The 21,973-nt window shown below is 45.7% G+C and overlaps 1 protein-coding gene across 9 annotated transcripts in view; it reads left to right on the top strand.

Moving 5' to 3' along the window:
- Positions 1-328: 328 nt before the first annotated feature.
- The window catches only part of vav2 (vav guanine nucleotide exchange factor 2), a 162,060-nt gene continuing 140,415 nt past the window's right edge, over positions 329-21,973 (top strand). For 3 of the 9 annotated variants that reach the window (XR_004219473.1, XM_031890516.1, XM_031890518.1), the window contains exon 1: positions 329-1,414. Coding sequence is in view for 8 of the 9 variants with exons in the window: in XM_031890516.1 (XP_031746376.1) it covers positions 1,208-1,414 (207 nt within the window). In the remaining variant the exon portion in view is untranslated. 9 annotated transcript variants of the gene reach the window in all.

The raw sequence follows: 21,973 nt of genomic DNA on the forward strand, positions 1-21,973 counted from the left end.
CAACGGGACACTCAGGCAGCACCAGTACCAATGCAGCAGGGATCTGCTCTATAGAAGTGACAATGGGACACTCAGGCAGCACCAGTACCAATGCAGCAGGGATCTGTTCTATAGAAGTGACAATGGGACACAGAACCGGTACCAATGCCGGGATCCTTCCTATGGGGCTGACAAAGGAGACTGCAGGCACCGGTACCGAAGCTGCGATCCATTCTATGGCAGTAACAATAGAACTCCGCACATGCAACGCTCTAGTCCAACCAGACACGCCCCCTTTCCCGACACCACGCCTTCTTCCCGGATAGCCACGCCCCATCTTCTGATTCCAGCCCTAAATGCGCGTCTCTGGGTGTGCGCGGCGAGGGTAGTGCTTGCGGGGACGGGGTCCGGCAGAGAGTGGCAGCGGAAAGAGCCGGAGCCGGGGGGACAGGAGAGTTCCCCACAAACCGAGTAGCACCCTTTCCTCCCCGGCACCCAGCAAGGGTGCTTGTGACAAGGCACAGGGTGGGCTGGGAGACCCCAAGGCAGCACCCCTCCAACAAAAGGCAAGGGTGAGTCCCTGCATCTAGGAAGTGGGCAGGCAAGGGTTAATAAGCTGGGGTGTACTGAGCAAGGGTTAACAAGCTTAGAGCTTACAGGGGGCACCAAGTGATCCCAAAGGGGGTCACTAGCACATTAGGGTTAATGAGCAGTATAGTGGGATAGGAGCAGGACAGCAGTTACTGATCATAAGGGGGATTAAAGGGTTAACAAGTAGGGGGGAAGAGTGGGCTGCACAGACTTGCAAGACCCCCGGCACATTGGGTGCCGTTTAATAACAGTTGACCTCTTATGGGAAGGTGAGGGGCCCCTTGTTTTCTGAAAGGTGGAAAGGGTTAATAATGTGAGTGGGGTTGCAAGGGGTTAAGGGGGGGTTGCCCTAATTGGCAGTGACGGGGAATTGCAGCTTGAATCTCTGTTGGGGGTGTACCGGGGAGCAGCCAAGGGTTAATAGCCGTGGGAGTGCGCTGGATGACCCCCTCTCCGCTGGCTGCATGGAGCAGCATGGTTGCTTAGGGAGCTGAGCGATGGACACCCATAGGCGCTGCATGAGAGAAGGACACCTGCTGGCCATCTGATTGTCCCCTTCCCTGTGATCTGCCGAGTGGCCGAGGGGGGATCCCCCTGCCTCCTTTCTCCGTGGGGATTCCTTGCCGGGCTTGCCAACATGACCGAGGGTTGGCGGCAGTGCGGACGCTGGCTCATAGACTGCAAAGTTCTCCCAGTGGACCACCGGGTCGTGTGGCCTTCTGCCGTGGTCTTTGACCTGGCCCAAGCTCTGCGGGATGGAGTCCTGCTCTGTCAGCTGCTCCACAACCTGTCCCCTGGATCTATCGACCTCAAGGACATCAACTTCAGGCCCCAGATGTCACAGGTAACTATGGCTGGGGGGGTTTGGGGGGGGGGGGGCAGTCTGGGGTGGGATTCCATCCTACAGACCCTTCATTTCTCTTCCTCTTTGTTCTGTGAACCTTGGATCCCTCCCTTCCTTCCTCCTGTCCAAACCCAGATTCATCCCTGCTGTTCTGTGCTGGGTGGCTTATTGTCTGGCTAAGGGGGCTACCAGCCCAATCTGAAAGATTTGCATCAGCGCTGCAATCCCATCACCTGCGTTCAGCATGTGGAGCCCTGCCGCACTGCAGGAAACCCCTCGCAATGTGGCTCGGACTTGCGGAGAAGGCGACTGTCCTGCTGTCATTCTTGTGCTGGTCATTAAAGGGTAACTCCACCCAAAGAGAGAGTTTTTATTGCCTAATGAAAAACAGTGCAACTTCCCAATATCCATTAAGTCCCCATTTGGACTTCTTGTAAAGTTACAGGTACATTTTCAACGTGATAGAAAGCAGTGTCTGGCAGTTTATATTCCCTGCACTGCTGGTTCTGACTCCTGAAACAGTGCAGCAGAAACCAGTTGATTAACAGAACAAGAGCAGAGCTGACTACATTATTTCAAGAGTCGGAACCAGAGAACAGACATGTACAGCTTTCCCTTGCAATGACAGTAACGAACTTCAAAGCCGTTGAACGTTTTTAATGAATGTATTTTGAAAAGTTGCTGAGGAATACATTTGTCTTTCATTATGTAAAAAAAAAAAGGCTTCTTGGGTGGAGTTCCCCTTTAAAATAATCTATGCTTCCTTTATGGAAATGTATCTGAAATAATGTACTGCCTATTGTAAATAGTGAATAGAGTGAATAATGTAATTCCAAATATAAATTATTAGAGAATCCAATGCATTATAAGTAATAATGTACCCCGTACTGTAAATGATAAGGATATTAGCAGTCACTGAGGGGTTCTGTGCCCATATAAAGGCACAAGGCTGCAGGCTGAGTTATACAGGGAACTCTGAGTATCACTCATGTATTATAAGGGATAATGTACCCCCTACTGTAAATGATAAGGATATTAGCAGTCACTGAGGGGTTCTGTGCCCATATAAAGGCACAAGGCTGCAGGCTGAGTTATACAGGGAACTCTGAGTATCACTCATGTATTATAAGGGATAATGTACCCCCTGCTGTAAATGATAAGGATATTAGAAATCACTGAGGGGTTCTTGGACCATATAAAGGCACCTTGCCCTAGCTGGACTAAACTTATGGCAGGTCTGATCCGATCTCTTCACTCGGCTCACTCTACAGACACCCATTCTGACTGCACCCATTTACAAGTCTGTGCTATGAACCTGCTGTATGGCAGTGCTGCAGTTCCGTTAAGGGTCTGGGGGTGCACGAGCATATTATTAAGCCTGCCGCTGCATAGTTCTGTTCCAAAATATGATATTCCTTGCTGTTTTATTCTGGAATACTTGTAGGAACAGCAGATAGAGGGATTCAGTGGGGGGTAACACAGAAGTTATATGGGCAGTAGGTAGTAACCGGATTTTGTTTCCCCTTTAAGTGCATTATGGGAAATTGGCACAAAAACAATTAAGTGATGCAGAATTTGCATTCTTGCACCAGGGATAATTGGAAATCCTTTGCTACTGTGCAACTGCTTGAGAAACAAAGGGGATAAGAGCCAGCAGTGTGAGGCACAAACTGCGGCTTAATGGACCTCTTGCCTCAAGTGCTTACAATCTAAATGGCATAGCGGAACGGGCAATATGGGTTCTTTTTATGTGGCTGCAGTGTGGCTTTTTTATAACACAATCTGCTTGTTTGGGAAGTCGCCCGGGGGTTAAAACGGATTGACATGACATTTGGCGCTGCCATATAGTTGGATATGAGAGTGTGGCTGCCTACCTGCATTTTCTGGGTAATAGCTGCCTGCCGTGCCTCTTAAAGGAACAGTAACACCTAATAACCAAAGTGTTTTAAAAGAAGGGCAATATAATGTATTGTTGCCCTGCAGTGGTAAAACTGGGGTGTTTGCTACAGAAACCCTACTATAGTTTATATAAATACCCCCCTGTGTAGCCCCGGGGGCAGCCATTCCTGCACTGGTACAGCTGGGGTGTTTGCTACAGAAACCCTACTATAGTTTATATAAATACCCCACTGTGTAGCCCCGGGGGCAGCCATTCCTGCACCGGTACAGCTGGGGTGTTTGCTACAGAAACCCTACTATAGTTTATATAAATACCCCGCTGTGTAGCCCCGGGGGCAGCCGTTCCTGCACTGGTACAGCTGGGGTGTTTGCTACAGAAACCCTACTATAGTTTATATAAATACCCCGCTGTGTAGCCCCGGGGGCAGCCATTCCTGCACCGGTACAGCTGGGGTGTTTGCTACAGAAACCCTACTATAGTTTATATAAATACCCCGCTGTGTAGCCCCGGGGGCAGCCATTCCTGCACCGGTACAGCTGGGGTGTTTGCTACAGAAACCCTACTATAGTTTATATAAATACCCTGCTGTGTAGCCCCGGGGGCAGCCATTCCTGCACCGGTACAGCTGGGGTGTTTGCTACAGAAACCCTACTATAGTTTATATAAATACCCCGCTGTGTAGCCCCGGGGGCAGCCATTCCTGCACTGGTACAGCTGGGGTGTTTGCTACAGAAACCCTACTATAGTTTATATAAATACCCCGCTGTGTAGCCCCGGGGGCAGCCATTCCTGCACTGGTACAGCTGGGGTGTTTGCTACAGAAACCCTACTATAGTTTATATAAATACCCCGCTGTGTAGCCCCGGGGGCAGCCATTCCTGCACTGGTACAGCTGGGGTGTTTGCTACAGAAACCCTACTATAGTTTATATAAATACCCCGCTGTGTAGCCCCGGGGGCAGCCGTTCCTGCACTGGTACAGCTGGGGTGTTTGCTACAGAAACCCTACTATAGTTTATATAAATACCCCGCTGTGTAGCCCCGGGGGCACCTTCAGTATATCTTTTATTAGGAAGTAGACATAAATATTCGGAGACAATTTGCAATTGGTCTTCATTTTTTTGTAGTTTTTCAGTCATTTAGCTATTTGTTTAGCAGCTCTCCAGTTTGCAATTTCAACAGCTATCCTGGTTGCTAGGGTCTTGTTTACCTTAGCAACCAGGCAGTGGTATGAATGAAAGACAGGAATACGAATAGAGGAGGGACTAAATAGAAAGATAAGGATTAAAAAGTAACAATAACATTGTAGCCTCAAAGAGAAATAGTTTTTTGGCCACCAGGGTCAATTAATTGATTTAATCAGGCGCCAATTAACCTGCTCGTGTGATTGGTTTATCCCCATGAAACCACATTGTTTATATATAAAGGGCTAGGCCTCAGCACTAATTAAAGCAGTGATTCTTAACCTCGGGTCTCCAGATGTTGCTCGACTACAGTTCTCAACATCCTTCAGATTATGATTATACATCCCCCCCCACTCTACTGATTGTAATACTGTAAGAGAAAAGCAATTAATTAACGATAGGCACCGTTTAATTTGTCAAATTGCCGTTAATAATGATTGTGCCGCTGTTTGCTCTGTAAGATAGATTGCGAGCTTCAAACATGAATCTTCAGCGTGATTTGAAGAGGAGCGTGGCTGAGTGGGCCGCTGCTGGGTGTGGATAACACTAATTAGAAGCCATGCTGTCACTGAATAATTACCCCCATGTGTTATTTGGTTGTTACATATTTAAAGGGATACAATCCCATTTTAAAGATAGAGCACAGTGCAAATAATGGGCACAAATCACTGTAGGGGTTCTGTTTGCTACAGAAACCCTACTATAGTTTATATAAATACCCCGCTGTGTAGCCCCGGGGGCAGCCATTCCTGCACTGGTACAGCTGGGGTGTTTGCTACAGAAACCCTACTATAGTTTATATAAATACCCCGCTGTGTAGCCCCGGGGGCAGCCATTCCTGCACTGGTACAGCTGGGGTGTTTGCTACAGAAACCCTACTATAGTTTATATAAATACCCCGCTGTGTAGCCCCGGGGGCAGCCATTCCTGCACTGGTACAGCTGGGGTGTTTGGTACAGAAACCCTACTATAGTTTATATAAATACCCCGCTGTGTAGCCCCGGGGGCAGCCATTCCTGCACTGGTACAGCTGGGGTGTTTGCTACAGAAACCCTACTATAGTTTATATAAATACCCCGCTGTGTAGCCCCGGGGGCAGCCATTCCTGCACTGGTACAGCTGGGGTGTTTGCTACAGAAACCCTACTATAGTTTATATAAATACCCCGCTGTGTAGCCCCGGGGGCAGCCATTCCTGCACTGGTACAGCTGGGGTGTTTGCTACAGAAACCCTACTATAGTTTATATAAATACCCCGCTGTGTAGCCCCGGGGGCAGCCATTCCTGCACCGGTACAGCTGGGGTGTTTGCTACAGAAACCCTACTATAGTTTATATAAATACCCCGCTGTGTAGCCCCGGGGGCAGCCATTCCTGCACTGGTACAGCTGGGGTGTTTGCTACAGAAACCCTACTATAGTTTATATAAATACCCCGCTGTGTAGCCCCGGGGGCAGCCATTCCTGCACTGGTACAGCTGGGGTGTTTGCTATACTTTATATAAATACCCTGCTGTGGGAAAAAGGAAAAAGGGCACAGGTTACATAACAGGTAACAGATAAGCTCTATAGAATACAATGGGAATCAATACAGCTTATTTGTTATCTGCTATGTAACCTGTGCTTTTTCTTCTTTTTTATATTTGAATGGCTGCCCTCGGGCTACACAGCAGCTTTGGTTATATAAACAATAGCAGGGTTTCTGAAGCAAACACACAGTTTTTATCAGTGTAGGGCAATAGTAAATAATATAGTGAATAGAGTACCCTCTATTGTAACATATAGGGATATTATAAGCCCCGAGGAGTTCCTTATAATATATAGTGAATAAAGTGCCCCCTATTGTAACATATAGGGATATTATAAGCCCCTGAGGAGTTCCTTATAATATATAGTGAATAAAGTACCCCCTATTTTAACATATAGGGATATTATAAGCCCCCGAGGAGTTCCTTATAATATATAGTGAATAAAGTACCCCCTATTGTAACATATAGGGATATTATAAGCCCCCGAGGGGTTCCTTATAATATATAGTGAATAAAGTACCCCCTATTGTAACATATAGGGATATTATAAGCCCCCGAGGGGTTCCTTATAATATATAGTGAATAAAGTACCCCCTATTGTAACATATAGGGATATTATAAGCCCCCGAGGGGTTCCTTATAATATATAGTGAATAAAGTACCCCCTATTGTAACATATAGGGATATTATAAGCCCCCGAGGGGTTCCTTATAATATATAGTGAATAAAGTACCCCCTATTGTAACATATAGGGATATTATAAGCCCCCGAGGGGTTCCTTATAATATATAGTGAATAAAGTACCCCCTATTGTAACATATAGGGATATTATAAGCCCCCGAGGGGTTCCTTATAATATATAGTGAATAAAGTACCCCCTAATGTAACATATAGGGATATTATAAACCCCCGAGGAGTTCCTTATAATATATAGTGAATAAAGTACCCCCTATTGTAACATATAGGGATTTTATAAGTCCCTGAGGAGTTCCTCGACCATTTATACAGGTCGAGGTGACTTCTAATATCCTCATATTTTACAACAGGGGGGACTTTATTTATTATAATATACAAGTTTTAGTGAGTCATGTGACAGAAATGACATCACTAAGCTCCGATTATAAGGATATAATTTACAGTTTGGACCAGACTGTATATTTATATATTAATTACACACCCGGGGCAATGGTAGGTGAATAGACCAGGTATGTTTCTCATGATACTGATTGAAGGAGACAAGCGCCCCCCCCCCTCAAGATCCTTTAGCCTTTCAAATCCCCCTCTGTACGAGCGAAGTGCTTTGAGGTGCAGATATCAAGAAAGCCATGTATATATTTACATTCTTTTCTATTGCTGAAGGGCAGAATGAATATTTCATGTTGTTTTTGACATGCATTTAATTGTCAACTTTCCAAGTAGATAATATCTCTTTCTGTGCTAAGGGAAAGTATATCATATTCAGGTACTGGGCTTCTCTTCCATTTATTTCTTAGATGGTAGCATTTAAGGGCATCACCAAGGCAACGTGCCCACGATTTTTATAGAGATAAGTAGGGGTGGCATACAATATATTATACATCTGTTTATTTGGATTTATACGAATGGCTGGAAGGTGCCATAGTGTTTCCCTTAGACAGTACAGTATAGGGGTACAACTTATTGCGTGCCCAGAACATTCCTTCTCTGTATATTTGTATTTATACATATGGGTAGGGGGTGCCATAGTGTTTCCCTTAGACAGTACAGTATGGGGGTACAGCTTATTGTGTGCCCAGAACATTCCTTCTCTGTATATTTGTATTTATACATATGGGTAGGGGCTGCCATAGTGTTTCCCTTAGACAGTACAGTATGGGGGTACAGCTTATTGTGTGCCCAGAACATTCCTTCTCTGTATATTTGTATTTATACATATGGGTAGGAGGTGCCATAGTGTTTCCCTTAGACAGTACAGTATGGGGGTACAGCTTATTGTGTGCCCAGAACATTCCTTCTCTGTATATTTGTATTTATACATATGGGTAGGGGGTGCCATAGTGTTTCCCTTAGACAGTACAGTATGGGGGTACAGCTTATTGTGTGCCCAGAACATTCCTTCTCTGTATATTTGTATTTATACATATGGGTAGGGAGGTGCCATAGTGTTTCCCTTAGACAGTACAGTATGGGGGTACAGCTTATTGTGTGCCCAGAACATTCCTTCTCTGTATGTTTGTATTTATACGTATGGGAGGTAGGTGCCATAGTGTTTCCCTTAGACAGTACAGTATGGGGGTACAGCTTATTGTGTGCCCAGAACATTCCTTCTCTGTATGTTTGTATTTATACGTATGGGAGGGAGGGGCCATAGTGTTTCCCTTAGACAGTACAGTATGGGGGTACAGCTTATTGTGTGCCCAGAACATTCCTTCTCTGTATATTTGTATTTATACATATGGGAGGGAGGTGCCATAGTGTTTCCCTTAGACAGTACAGTATGGGGGTACAGCTTATTGTGTGCCCAGAACATTCCTTCTCTGTATATTTGTATTTATACATATGGGAGGGAGGTGCCATAGTGTTTCCCTTAGACAGTACAGTATGGGGGTACAGCTTATTGTGTGCCCAGAACATTCCTTCTCTGTATATTTGTATTTATACATATGGGAGGGAGGTGCCATAGTGTTTCCCTTAGACAGTACAGTATGGGGGGTACAGCTTATTGTGTGCCCAGAACATTCCTTCTCTGTATATTTGTATTTATACATATGGGAGGGAGGTGCCATAGTGTTTCCCTTAGACAGTACAGTATGGGGGTACAGCTTATTGTGTGCCCAGAACATTCCTTCTCTGTATGTTTGTATTTATACGTATGGGAGGGCAGGTCTGTCTGGGGGTCTTCTATGATAACTGGGTGAATCTGAACTCAAGTTTGCACTCTCCCCTACCCTCTATAAAAAGAAAAAAGAAACATTGTTTTTTCTTCTTACAAAAATATACAGAAATCAGACAGTGTGCAGTAAACAAACTTAGCAGGAAATGTCTGAAATTCAGAGAGGATCATGCACCTGTTTGTGTGGGGCACAAAAGAATCCAGCCTGCTTCCTGAAAGGGATAATGAGCAAATAATTAAAACAGACACATTCTACATAGTTTCTAATGCACGTAAAGATTGTTTAGTGCACACTGTTATACCCTTACCTTCCTCCTATATGTATAAATACAGATATACAGAGAGGAATGTTCTGGGCACACAATAAGCTGTACCCCCATACTGTACTGTCTAAGGGAAACACTATGGCACCTCCCTCCCATATGTATAAATACAAATATACAGAGAAGGAATGTTCTGGGCACACAATAAGCTGTACCCCCATACTGTACTGTCTAAGGGAAACACTATGGCACCTCCCTCCCATATGTATAAATACAAATATACAGAGAAGGAATGTTCTGGGCACACAATAAGCTGTACCCCCATACTGTACTGTCTAAGGGAAACACTATGGCACCTCCCTCCCATATGTATAAATACAAATATACAGAGAAGGAATGTTCTGGGCACACAATAAGCTGTACCCCCATACTGTACTGTCTAAGGGAAACACTATGGCACCCCCTACCCATATGTATAAATACAAATATACAGAGAAGGAATGTTCTGGGCACACAATAAGCTGTACTCCCATACTGAGAGGAGGTGTGTGTGTGAGCTCCAGACTGTGAGGGTTTCCCAGGCCCTTTTTGGGTCTGGGAGGAGTGTTTTTTTACCTGCAAACCTTGCAGGTTGTGAGGATTTCTCTCAGGAGATTTCTTTATTTTTTTTTTTTTCTCCTGCATTTTCCCCAAAAACATTTCCTCCAAAAAATGAGGAAGAAAGTTGTGGTAACTCCGGGTAAAGGAGTGAGGATCTGCCTGAGATCCAGCAGGAAGGCTGCTCCCCCCAATCTGGCAGCAGCGGCTGAGAGCAGTGAGGTGCGCAAGGAGGTGAAGGCCATGGCTAAAAGTGACAAAGAAGGAGAAAGTACCGGCACGTGCGGCGTTCCATCTGTAATGGAGGTCCCTGAGCGAGCGAACACCCTGGACGACCAAGCCGAGGTTACTGCAGAGAGTTGCAGTTCTGCTGCGGAAAATGGCAGTTCTGTTGCTGGGAGCTGCAGTTCAGAGGCAAGCCAGGAAGCTGCTGCAAGGCATGCTGGGACCCAGGAGGGAAGTGCTGCAGGCTGCGAGGCAGCCATGGAGAGTGCTGAGGCCGCAGGCTGTGTGGCTATGGAAGTGGCTGAGGAGGCGCTGAGAGAGAGTTCTGAGACTGCTGCAATGGCCCAGGTAGGAGCAATGCACCTGTGTGATGGGGGAGAGACAGCTGCTAGCAATGGCGCTGGGAAGCCAGAGACTGTGGGCTCAGCTGGGCCCAATCAGACCCAGATCATCAGGGCTCTGAGAGACATCAGTATTCTGGAGGAGAAAAGGAACATTTTGGAGGGGAGTATAGACAATATGGTGGCTGGACTGGGGGCCCTTAGGGGGGCACAGAGAGCAAAAGCTATTCAAAAAATTGCTTATTTAAATAAAGACTTGGAGGACATTGAAAGTAACATTACCGGGGTTCTGGCAGTTATAGAGCCCTGGAGAGAGCTTTATCATAACCGCAGGAGGTTCCAGGAAATGGAGAGAAACCAACTGAAAAAGGTTTTGAAAGACTCTTTTGCTTTTCCTAAAGGGACTGTGACTCCTGCGGGTGGGAATGGGGGTCCGTCATGTGCGGATTCCTGGGATCCACTGACTAATTCTTTGCCATGCAATAATGTTAATACTGTGAGTGTGTCTGGTGGGAGTGTGCCTCATGTGAGTGGGCAGTGTAACACGGCTGCTGGGAGTACTGGCATAGCTGCTGGGAGTACTGGTATAGCTGCTGGGAGTGCTGGTATGGCTGCTGGGAGTGCTGGTATGGCTGCTGGGAGTACTCATACGGCTACTGGGAGTGCTGACATGGCTACTGGGAGTACTGGCGCGGCTGCTGGGAGTACTCATATGGCTGCTGGGAGTACTGGCATGGCTGCTGGGAGTACTGACATGGCTGCTGGGAGTACTAATATGGCTGCAGGGAGTACTGACATGACTGCACCACTGACTGATAAAACCGTATGTGATGCTGCAGCAAGAGTGGGTGAAAGTGGTGCCACAGAGGGTGCAGGGAATCCCCCTGTAATACCGAGAGTGAAGGGGCACAAGGGAGGAGAGGTGCCTGGGACGGTAAGAGACTGTTTCAGCAGAATGTCTCTATGGCGGGTGAGAGTGCGGCCAGTAGGAGGAAGAATGTAGTGAAGATCAAGTGGGAGAAGGAGAGGGGTGAGTTCCCGGGGCGCAGGTTTGTGGGCAGGAATCTCATCAAACAGTCCCTGGGTTTTACCCCTGCAGACGTAAGTGGGCTGATAAGTGTCACAGACACTGAGTTTGATCTTGGCTTCAAACTGTCTCAGGGGTTGGATGATTTCTGGCGCAGGTATGAGGGTAAAAAAGGTGCCCCAGAGTGGGAGGGGTTTAGGGTGACCCCAGTCTCCAGGCCCGACACCAAGACAGTCACCATCATGTTTAAGACTGAGTCTGTGCACCCGGATGACGTGCTGATCTGGCTAAAGAGACAGTGTACCGTTCTGTCCCCCTTCACCCCACTGTATGATGAGGAGGGTTTCTGGGTAGGAGGTTGGAAGGTGCAGGTCAAACTGCACATGAATCTCCATGTCCCCAAGCACCTCCCCAATTCCTTTTTTATTGGGAAGGACAGGGGCGTTTGTTTCTACCCCGGCCAACCCAGGGTGTGCTTCAAGTGCGGATCAAACAGGCACTTTGCAGTTAAATGCACAGTTCTAAAGTGCGCCCTCTGTGGTGAGACTGGGCACCCCAGTAAGGAATGCCAGAAAATCCGCTGCAATTTGTGCTTGAAGTTAGGCCACGCCCACAGCTCTTGCCCCGACGCATGGCACAATATGGTGGCAGAATGTTCTAATTTGGAGGAGGAAATGAGCCTCTCAATGGAACTTCTGGAGGAAGGGGATCAAACCTCAGAGGTAGTGGAACCAGAGAGGGAGGCTGTGCAGCCTGAATCCTCTGCCCCAGTTACTAAGGTGATGAGCGGGGCACAAAGGAGGTTACCCAAGGGGAACAGTGGGAAAAAGGAAGGAGAGCAGAGGGTCAGTAAGCCTAGAGGAGAAGGGGAGTGGAGTGTGGCGGGGGGAAAATCCTCAGAGAAAAATAAAAACATTCCCCCAAAAATGACGGTAGCAACAGACAACAGATTTGTCCTGCCAGATGGTAAAACCTGGGGGGATCTCGCTGAGGAAGAGGAGGAGAGGCTGCGGGAGGAGGAGAGGAAAGAGGAGAGGAAAGAGGAGAGGAAGGCTAGGGCCTTGGCAAAGAAGGACAGGAAAAAAAGAGAGAGGAAAGAGAGTGGGGAGGAGAGTCAGGAGGCAGAGTCCCCAGGGGAGGAGCTGGTGGTTGACCTGGAGGGGGCAGAGAGTACCCCAAAAGTTCAGGTGAAAAGAAGGGGTGATGAAGGGGTTGGTGGTAGGCAGAAGCAAAACAAGACCTAATGATGGATCATCCTATCCCATTCCTTACAGCCAATGTCTGTAGCATTAAGAATAAGAAGACCAGATTTTTGGCTTTTGATTTTTTTAGAAAGGTGGAGGCTGAAATCCTTTTCTTGCAGGAGACCAGGCTCACAACCAGAAGTGAGATTTTTGAAGCCAAAAGAGATTGGTGGCATGGGCCCTCCTTTTGGTCTATTGCTGAGGAGCCGGCAGGAGGGGTAGGAATACTTTTCAAAAATGTTCAGGGGTTGGAGATTAAAAAAATCATAGAAATCCAGGTTGGGCGTTGTTTGATGCTTGACATTGTATTCCAAGGGAATCTGATCAGATTGATCAATGTGTATGGCCCCCAGGGGCCCTCAGAGAGAAGGGAACTCTTATTAGAGATCAAACCGTACCTGTATACATCAAGTCCAGTCATTTTGGCAGGGGACTTCAACCAAGTCCTGAGGGCAGTAGACAGGACTGGCAGATTCTGTAAATATGAGGGTTCATTTATGAATAAGTTGGCTGAGGATGCGGGTTTAGTAGATGTGGCCACATGGGGGGGTCGGGCAGGCAAACATACGTATTTCTGTGGGCAGAGAAGCAGCAGAATAGATATGATTTTTGTTAAGAAAGGTGAATCCTTTACAGAGGTCTGTGAGAAGGCCGTTGAGTTCTCAGATCACTCGGTACTCTCCTTTCTGTATGGTATCCGGAACCAGCCCAAGATTGGGAGGGGTTTATGGAGACTTGATGTAGGTTCCCTGGAAGGAGAACAGGCAGAACAATCTTTTGAGGATCTGCTGCTGGTGCAGATATCAAAGGTTGAGCTGTATGATTCTCTATCTGTATGGTGGGATGCAGCCAAGGATTCTTTCCGGTCCCTCTTCAAGTCTATCTCTTATAAAAAAGGGAGGGAGAAGGAGAGGAGGTACCAGTCCTTAAGAAAGGAGCTAGAGGTCTGTATTTCGGAAGGGGAGGGGGCTGAAAAGCGAAACCGACTCAAGCAACTGATCAGGCAACATCAGTACAGCCGGTACAAGTCTTTGGTTCTGGAAAGAGACTATGGGGCTTCTGTTTGCCCAGATCCTTGCCAGAACTGCAAAGAGGTTGTTGAGAAAAAGCTGGTTGAGGGTCTTTATGACTCCCAGGGTCATTTTCATAAGTCAAGGGAGGGGATCTTGGAAGCCGTTAGATCTTACTATGTTGGGCTTTTCAGGGAAAGAGTTTTGGATAAGGGAAAGACCGAGGCTTTCTTGAAGGCAACCCCAGGTCCCAATGCTGATCATTTGGATTTTTCCACTTTGGAAGCAGAAATAACACTGGAAGAGGTGATTCAGGCCATAGACAAACAGCAAAAGAAAAAGGCCCCAGGGCCTGATGGTCTAACAGCTGAGTTTTACAAAAGATTTAAAGACAGACTTGCTCCTGTTCTTGTTGAAGTCTTCAATGAGAGTTTGGAGAAGGGTAGTCTTCCTCCCTCTATGGGATACTCTTCCTTGATCCTGCTTTCAAAGGGGAAGGACTCAAGGCATGTTGAGAATTGGAGGCCCATTGCTCTTCTTAACACTGACAGAAAGATTCTTGCAAGAATTCTCTTTTCAAGGCTAAGTAAGTTGGCTGGCACTTTACTATCTTCTTTTCAGTACTGCACAGTGGAGGGACGTAGCATTTTTGGAGCAGTCCTTACAATAAGAGAGGCCTTAGAGAGGTGCAAAGTCCATAAATGGGGAAAGTATATCCTGACCTTGGACCAAGCAAAGGCTTTTGATAAAGTTAATCACCAATACCTATGGGCTGCTTTGCTGAAATACGGCATTCCGGGTCAGTTTGTCAGATGGTTACAGACTTTGTATCAAGGGGCAAGAAGCTTTCCATTGATTAATGGTTGGAGAGGCAAAGACTTTGAGGTGGGAGCAGGGTAAGACAGGGGTGCCCTCTCAGTCCACTTTTGTATGTGTTTGCTCTGGACCCTTTCCTAAGAGCATTACAGCATAGTGCATTGGAGGGTGTTCGGTTTCCCTTGAGTCAGCCCTTTAAGTTAGTAGCCTACGCGGATGATGTGACCATTGTTCTGTCTAGACCAGAGGAGGTGTCTATGGTAATGGAGCACATCAGAAGCTACTCAGAGGCCTCTGGGTCTCTTGTCAACCAAGAAAAATCGGAAGCTTTTTGGGTCTTAGAGGAAGAGCCGGGTTTCCAACTAAAAGACTTCCCTGTAGCCCCAGAGAGGATTAAGATCTTGGGTGTAAAATTTGGGAAGGGCGATGATGCAAAGGCAAATTGGGATGAGAAACTGAATGCCTGTGCAGCAAAGGTTCAGCGATGGAAGGCTTGGAGGCTGACCTATAGGGAAAGGATTAACGTTATCAAGTCTTTCTTGGTCCCTCTGCTTCTGTTTGTCTCTCATATCTTCTTGTTGCCAGAATCTTTCTACGCAAGAGTCCACAGTCTGTTCTTCCAAATGCTCTGGGGGAGCAGACTGAACCCAGTTAAAAGGGGAGTAACTTTCCTGCAGAGAAAGGAGGGAGGTTTGGGCATGCTGTGCCCGGTGGCTTTCTTCTGTGTCATATTCCTCAAATGTAACCTTGGGGGTATGGCTCAGGGGAACGACTCTCTGTGGGAGAGCAGTATTAGGGCCTGGGTATCGCCTTTTATCAAGGACTGGCTGCTCAATGATAGGCTGAAGAGTGTCCGGATAAGAGGAGGTTGTGTCCCACCCCATGTAGCTCAGGCCTTGAAGCTCATTAGGAAGTGGCACATAGGGATGGAGGAACTCAAGTCTGCCCCTAGGAAAAACATTTATTTCAGGATTTTGGAGGTTTTCTTTTGTGTTCCCCTTGCTCTGAGAGACTGCACGAGCGAGACCCTGGCTCTGAGCCTAAAGTTCCTAAACAGTAAGAGACTGCCCAAAAAGTTTCAGGATAACGCTTGGCTCTCCCTCCAGGGGAAACTGTTTGTCAGGGGGAACCTACGGTATCTGAATGTGGGGGACAGGGAATGCCCCTGGGGCTGTGGCACGGATGAGACCCAGGAGCACTTTCTGTTAGACTGTGTCATTACCAAGAGCCTCAAATCTTCCCTGGCAAATACTTTACACTTGGGTTTTTTGGAGAACTTGAATTATACGGAGATGGCGTACGGGATAGTGGGGGCGTGAGTGTGCTGGCGCGGTAACTACGGAAACCCTGTATCTTATAATATCTGTTATGCGCTATTATCTGTGGCATATGCGCTGCAAGTTAACCCTCAGTCAGAAGAGAGAAGCAGTGGGGCAAGTCACAGGGGCAATTGTAAGGGAGCTTGCTTTCATTAAATCCAGAGAGACTGAGCGAAAGGCAGAGAATGTTGCACTCTGGGTAAATGTACATTTTCATTTGTGATTCTTCTTTGCTTCTGAATTTCATTGAGTAAAAATGTGATGCATTTTTGTTTGCTTTTCTGTTTCTGAAATGTTTATATTTTACTTGTAATGTTTTTACTTTCAATAAAATCCCTACCCATATGTATAAATACAAATATACAGAGAGGGAATGTTCTGGGCACACAATAAGCTGTACCCCCATACTGTACTGTCTAAGGGAAACACTATGGCACCCCCTACCCATATGTATAAATACAAATATACAGAGAAGGAATGTTCTGGGCACACAATAAGCTGTACCCCCATACTGTACTGTCTAAGGGAAACACTATGGCACCCCCTACCCATATGTATAAATACAAATATACAGAGAAGGAATGTTCTGGGCACACAATAAGCTGTACCCCCATACTGTACTGTCTAAGGGAAACACTATGGCACCTCCTACCCATATGTATAAATACAAATATACAGAGAGGGAATGTTCTGGGCACACAATAAGCTGTACCCCCATACTGTACTGTCTAAGGGAAACACTATGGCACCTCCCTCCCATATGTATAAATACAAATATACAGAGAAGGAATGTTCTGGGCACACAATAAGCTGTACCCCCATACTGTACTGTCTAAGGGAAACACTATGGCACCTCCCTCCCATATGTATAAATACAAATATACAGAGAAGGAATGTTCTGGGCACACAATAAGCTGTACCCCCATACTGTACTGTCTAAGGGAAACACTATGGCACCCCCTACCCATATGTATAAATACAAATATACAGAGAAGGAATGTTCTGGGCACACAATAAGCTGTACCCCCATTCTGTACTGTCTAAGGGAAACACTATGGCACCTTCTTGTAATAAATAAAAAAAATCAGAGGTGGAATGTAATGTTGAAATGTATCCCCTGTATATTGGAGTCCTGGTTACACCCAGCAGCACTACATTTTATTGTGTAAAGCTGATCTGTTCCCTGCCTCTCCTTGAATAATGAGAAATAATCAGATTACATGCCCGGTTCCTAGGTGTCTCCCCTCTAGAGATTCTCAGCCAGACCACATTTGCGGTTGATAAACTGTATTCCAGTTACATGTTAACACAAGTAAATGCAGTGTGTCCGTTCCTCTGCTTCTCTCTCTCTCCGGAGACTGCATTTACACTTCTCTTCATTGGGCCTTTTCCTTTAAACTGGCTAGCTAAAGTGAGCAATTAAAGGGCTAGTTCACTTTTTCACTCATGTATTATAAGGGATAATGTACCCCCCTACTGTAAATGATAAGGATATTAGCAGTCACTGAGGGGTTCTGTGCCCCCCATATAAAGGCACAAGGCTGCAGGCTGAGTTATACAGGGAACTCTGAGTATCACTCATGTATTATAAGGGATAATGTACCCCCTACTGTAAATGATAAGGATATTAGCAGTCACTGAGGGGTTCTGTGCCCATATAAAGGTACAAGGCTGCAGGCTGAGTTATACAGGGAACTCTGAGTATCACTCATGTATTATAAGGGATAATGTACCCCCTACTGTAAATGATAAGGATATTAGCAGTCACTGAGGGGTTCTGTGCCCATATAAAGGCACAAGGCTGCAGGCTGTGTTATACAGGGAACTCTGAGTATCACTCATGTATTATAAGGGATAATGTACCCCCTACTGTAAATGATAAGGATATTAGCAGTCACTGAGGGGTTCTGTGCCCCCCATATAAAGGCACAAGGCTTCAGGCTGAGTTATACAGGGAACTCTGAGTATCACTCATGTATTATAAGGGATAATGTACCCCCTACTGTAAATGATAAGGATATTAGCAGTCACTGAGGGGTTCTGTGCCCATATAAAGGCACAAGGCTGCAGGCTGAGTTATACAGGCTACTGTCCCTTTAATAAGCATGTGTGTGAATGTGTATATTATCTGAGCTGCTACACGTATGTTCAGGATCATTAAATAGCACTTTGCCTTGTACAGATGTCAGAGTGCCCTTTTACTTCTAATGAGTTGTGTCAACATTGCTGCGCCGCCGGTGACATATATGTTTCATTTACCCCGGAAGAGTGTGTGTGTGCAACTGAGAATGCGTATTTGTATGTTGGTGCTTAGTCTGTTATTTGGGATGAAGGCCTCTGGTTCACGGTAGGAATTCTGCCATTTATTCAAGGCAGTTGGTGGTTTCTGCTTTTGGGATTCTATTTTAAAGGGAAAGCAAACCTTCGTTGTTAAATAGGATTTTGCTCCGATATGCGTATCTACATCTGAAAGCTTGACAGGCTGGGCATTTCAACTTTAATAAACTCTCCATTTATTTTTCCATTGATAATGTACCCCCTACTATAAAGGATAAGGATATTAGCAGTCACTGAGGGGTTCTGTGCCCCCCATATAAAGGCACAAGGCTGCAGGCTGAGTTATACAGGGAACTCTGAGTATCACTCATGTATTATAAGGGATAATGTACCCCCTACTATAAAGGATAAGGATATTAGCAGTCACTGAGGGGTTCTGTGCCCCCCATATAAAGGCACAAGGCTGCAGGCTGAGTTATACAGGGAACTCTGAGTATCACTCATGTATTATAAGGGATAATGTACCCCCTACTGTAAATGATAAGGATATTAGCAGTCACTGAGGGGTTCTGTGCCCATATAAAGGCACAAGGCTGCAGGCTGAGTTATACAGGGAACTCTGAGTATCACTCATGTATTATAAGGGATAATGTACCCCCTACTGTAAATGATAAGGATATTAGCAGTCACTGAGGGGTTCTGTGCCCCCCATATAAAGGCACAAGGCTGCAGGCTGAGTTATACAGGGAACTCTGAGTATCACTCATGTATTATAAGGGATAATGTACCCCCTACTGTAAATGATAAGGATATTAGCAGTCACTGAGGGGTTCTGTGCCCCCATATAAAGGCACAAGGCTGCAGGCTGAGTTATACAGGGAACTCTGAGTATCACTCATGTATTATAAGGGATAATGTACCCCCTACTGTAAATGATAAGGATATTAGAAGTCACTGAGGGGTTCTGTGCCCATATAAAGGCACAAGGCTGCAGGCTGAGTTATACAGGGAACTCTGAGTATCACTCATGTATTATAAGGAATAATGTACCCCCTACTGTAAATGATAAGGATATTAGCAGTCACTGAGGGGTTCTGTGCCCCCCATATAAAGGCACAAGGCTGCAGGCTGAGTTATACAGGGAACTCTGAGTATCACTCATGTATTATAAGGGATAATGTACCCCCTACTGTAAATGATAAGGATATTAGCAGTCACTGAGGGGTTCTGTGCCCCCCATATAAAGGCACAAGGCTGCAGGCTGAGTTATACAGGGAACTCTGAGTATCCCTTATGTATTATAAGGGATAATGTACCCCCTACTGTAAATGGTGGTTTCTGCTTTTGGGATTCTATTTTAAAGGGAAAGCAAACCTTCGTTGTTAAATAGGATTTCCCTTCAACCCGCGTATCTACATCTCCCAAAGGCTTGACAGCCCGGCCATTTCAACTTTAATAAACTCTCCATTGATTTTTCACATCATAGTTCCACCTTAATGAGCGGCTGTAAATGCAGAGCGCGAGTTCATTATTCCGGGGCTGTTTTAAGCGCCCAGAGGATGTGTCCCGCGCCGAGATCTTTGTACTCGTGCCAGTGTCCCTACTGCCTGGATATTGATATAATAAAAAAAAAAAAGTTTTCCTGGATGGAGCCAGATCTCTCCTCGTCTCTTCCTGGCCAGGGGCCTTAAGTGCTTAGTGTGAGTGGGGGGGTTGGGGGGCAGCGAGGGGGTCACGGCTCATATCAAAGCTCTATTTCAGATATCCTGCGGGCTATTGTGTTTGGCTTTTAGCAGAAAAAAAAAATAATAATAGAGAGATCACAGCCCTGAAAATCCCCCTCTGTGGATTCTTGTAGACGGACGCAGACGCCTACTGCTCGGCTCTCAGAAATATTTACAAGAACAAGGGGCTCTCAGACGTGTCTGCCTGTGCAGCGACCATTGTGCTTTTTAAAGGGGAAATCCACCTCAGCATTAAATTCTTGGGTTCATACCAACAGAATGCGATTCACTCATGTATTATAAGGGATAATGTACCCCCTTCTGTAAATGATAAGGATATTAGCAGTCACTGAGGGGTTCTGTGCCCATATAAAGGCACAAGGCTGCAGGCTGAGTTATACAGGGAACTCTGAGTATCACTCATGTATTATAAGGGATAATGTACCCCCTACTGTAAATGATAAGGATATTAGCAGTCACTGAGGGGTTCTGTGCCCATATAAAGGCACAAGGCTGCAGGCTGAGTTATACAGGGAACTCTGAGTATCACTCATGTATTATAAGGGATAATGTACCCCCTACTGTAAATGATAAGGATATTAGCAGTCACTGAGGGGTTCTGTGCCCCCCATATAAAGGCACAAGGCTGCAGGCTGAGTTATACAGGGAACTCTGAGTATCACTCATGTATTATAAGGGATAATGTACCCCCTACTGTAAATGATAAGGATATTAGCAGTCACTGAGGGGTTCTGTGCCCATATAAAGGCACAAGGCTGCAGGCTGAGTTATACAGGGAACTCTGAGTATCACTCATGTATTATAAGGGATAATGTACCCCTACTGTAAATGATAAGGATATTAGCAGTCACTGAGGGGTTCTGTGCCCCCCATATAAAGGCACAAGGCTGCAGGCTGAGTTATACAGGGAACTCTGAGTATCACTCATGTATTATAAGGGATAATGTACCCCCTACTGTAAATGATAAGGATATTAGCAGTCACTGAGGGGTTCTGTGCCCATATAAAGGCACAAGGCTGCAGGCTGAGTTATACAGGGAACTCTTGAGTATCACTCATGTATTATAAGGGATAATGTACCCCCTACTGTAAATGATAAGGATATTAGCAGTCACTGAGGGGTTCTGTGCCCATATAAAGGCACAAGGGCACCCTTGGGTGGCACCAAATCTAAATTCATCCCAGCATACAATCAGACGTGTATTTTAAAGGTCATTTAGGTCCCTAAAGAAGAGTCCTTGAAATAATAAATGAAATGTAATTAACATTCAAGTAACAAATACAGTGATGCACAAGATACGCAAGAACACTTTCCTTGGCTTTATAGGTTATATTTGTGTGATTCTGTATGTGAGGCGCATATTTATTGTCCCTGGTGTGTTGCTTAGGAGCAGCCCTTACAGAGCACAATGCTAACTGTCGCCTGTGCTGTTAGGTCACCCTGGCCGCCAGCTTAGTCACAGCCAAGCATAATAGCAATAGACAACAAGATATAATACTAAGAGGCCATCTGAGTTTTTATTTCCGCTAAGGATACTCTGGCTGTGTTCTATGCCAGTCTCCCTGCAAAGTTGGCAAACGCTGGTTTTAACACATGAATGGGGCCTTCTGGCACTTGAGGGTAAGGCCTACAGGGTGGTTCAGTCGCCGATGGAATGCCTTTTCAGAGCGGTTTGTCGCCTGCAATAACTTGGTGGGTTCTTACCTTAAAATGCCAAAGCCTTATTGGGGGCAGAACAGCCCTATTGGGTTTATTTCATGGTTAAATGATTCCCTTTTCTCTGTAATAATAAAACAGTACCTGTACTTGATCCCAACTAAGATATAATTACCCCTTATTGGGGCAGAACAGCCCTATTGGGTTTATTTAATGGTTAAATAATTCCCTTTTCTCTGTAATAATAAAACAGTACCTGTACTTGATCCCAACTAAGATATAATTACCCCTTATTGGGGCAGAACAGCCCTATTGGGTTTATTTAATGGTTAAATGATTCCCTTTTCTCTGTAATAATAAAACAGTACCTGTACTTGATCCCAACTAAGATATAATTACCCCTTATTGGGGCAGAACAGCCCTATTGGGTTTATTTCATGGTTAAATGATTCCCTTTTCTCTGTAATAATAAAACAGTACCTGTACTTGATCCCAACTAAGATATAATTACCCCTTATTGGGGGCAGAACAGCCCTATTGGGTTTATTTCATGGTTA

The sequence above is a fragment of the Xenopus tropicalis genome, chromosome 8, assembly GCF_000004195.4.
Source record: "Xenopus tropicalis strain Nigerian chromosome 8, UCB_Xtro_10.0, whole genome shotgun sequence".
Classification (NCBI taxonomy): Eukaryota; Metazoa; Chordata; class Amphibia; order Anura; family Pipidae; genus Xenopus; species Xenopus tropicalis.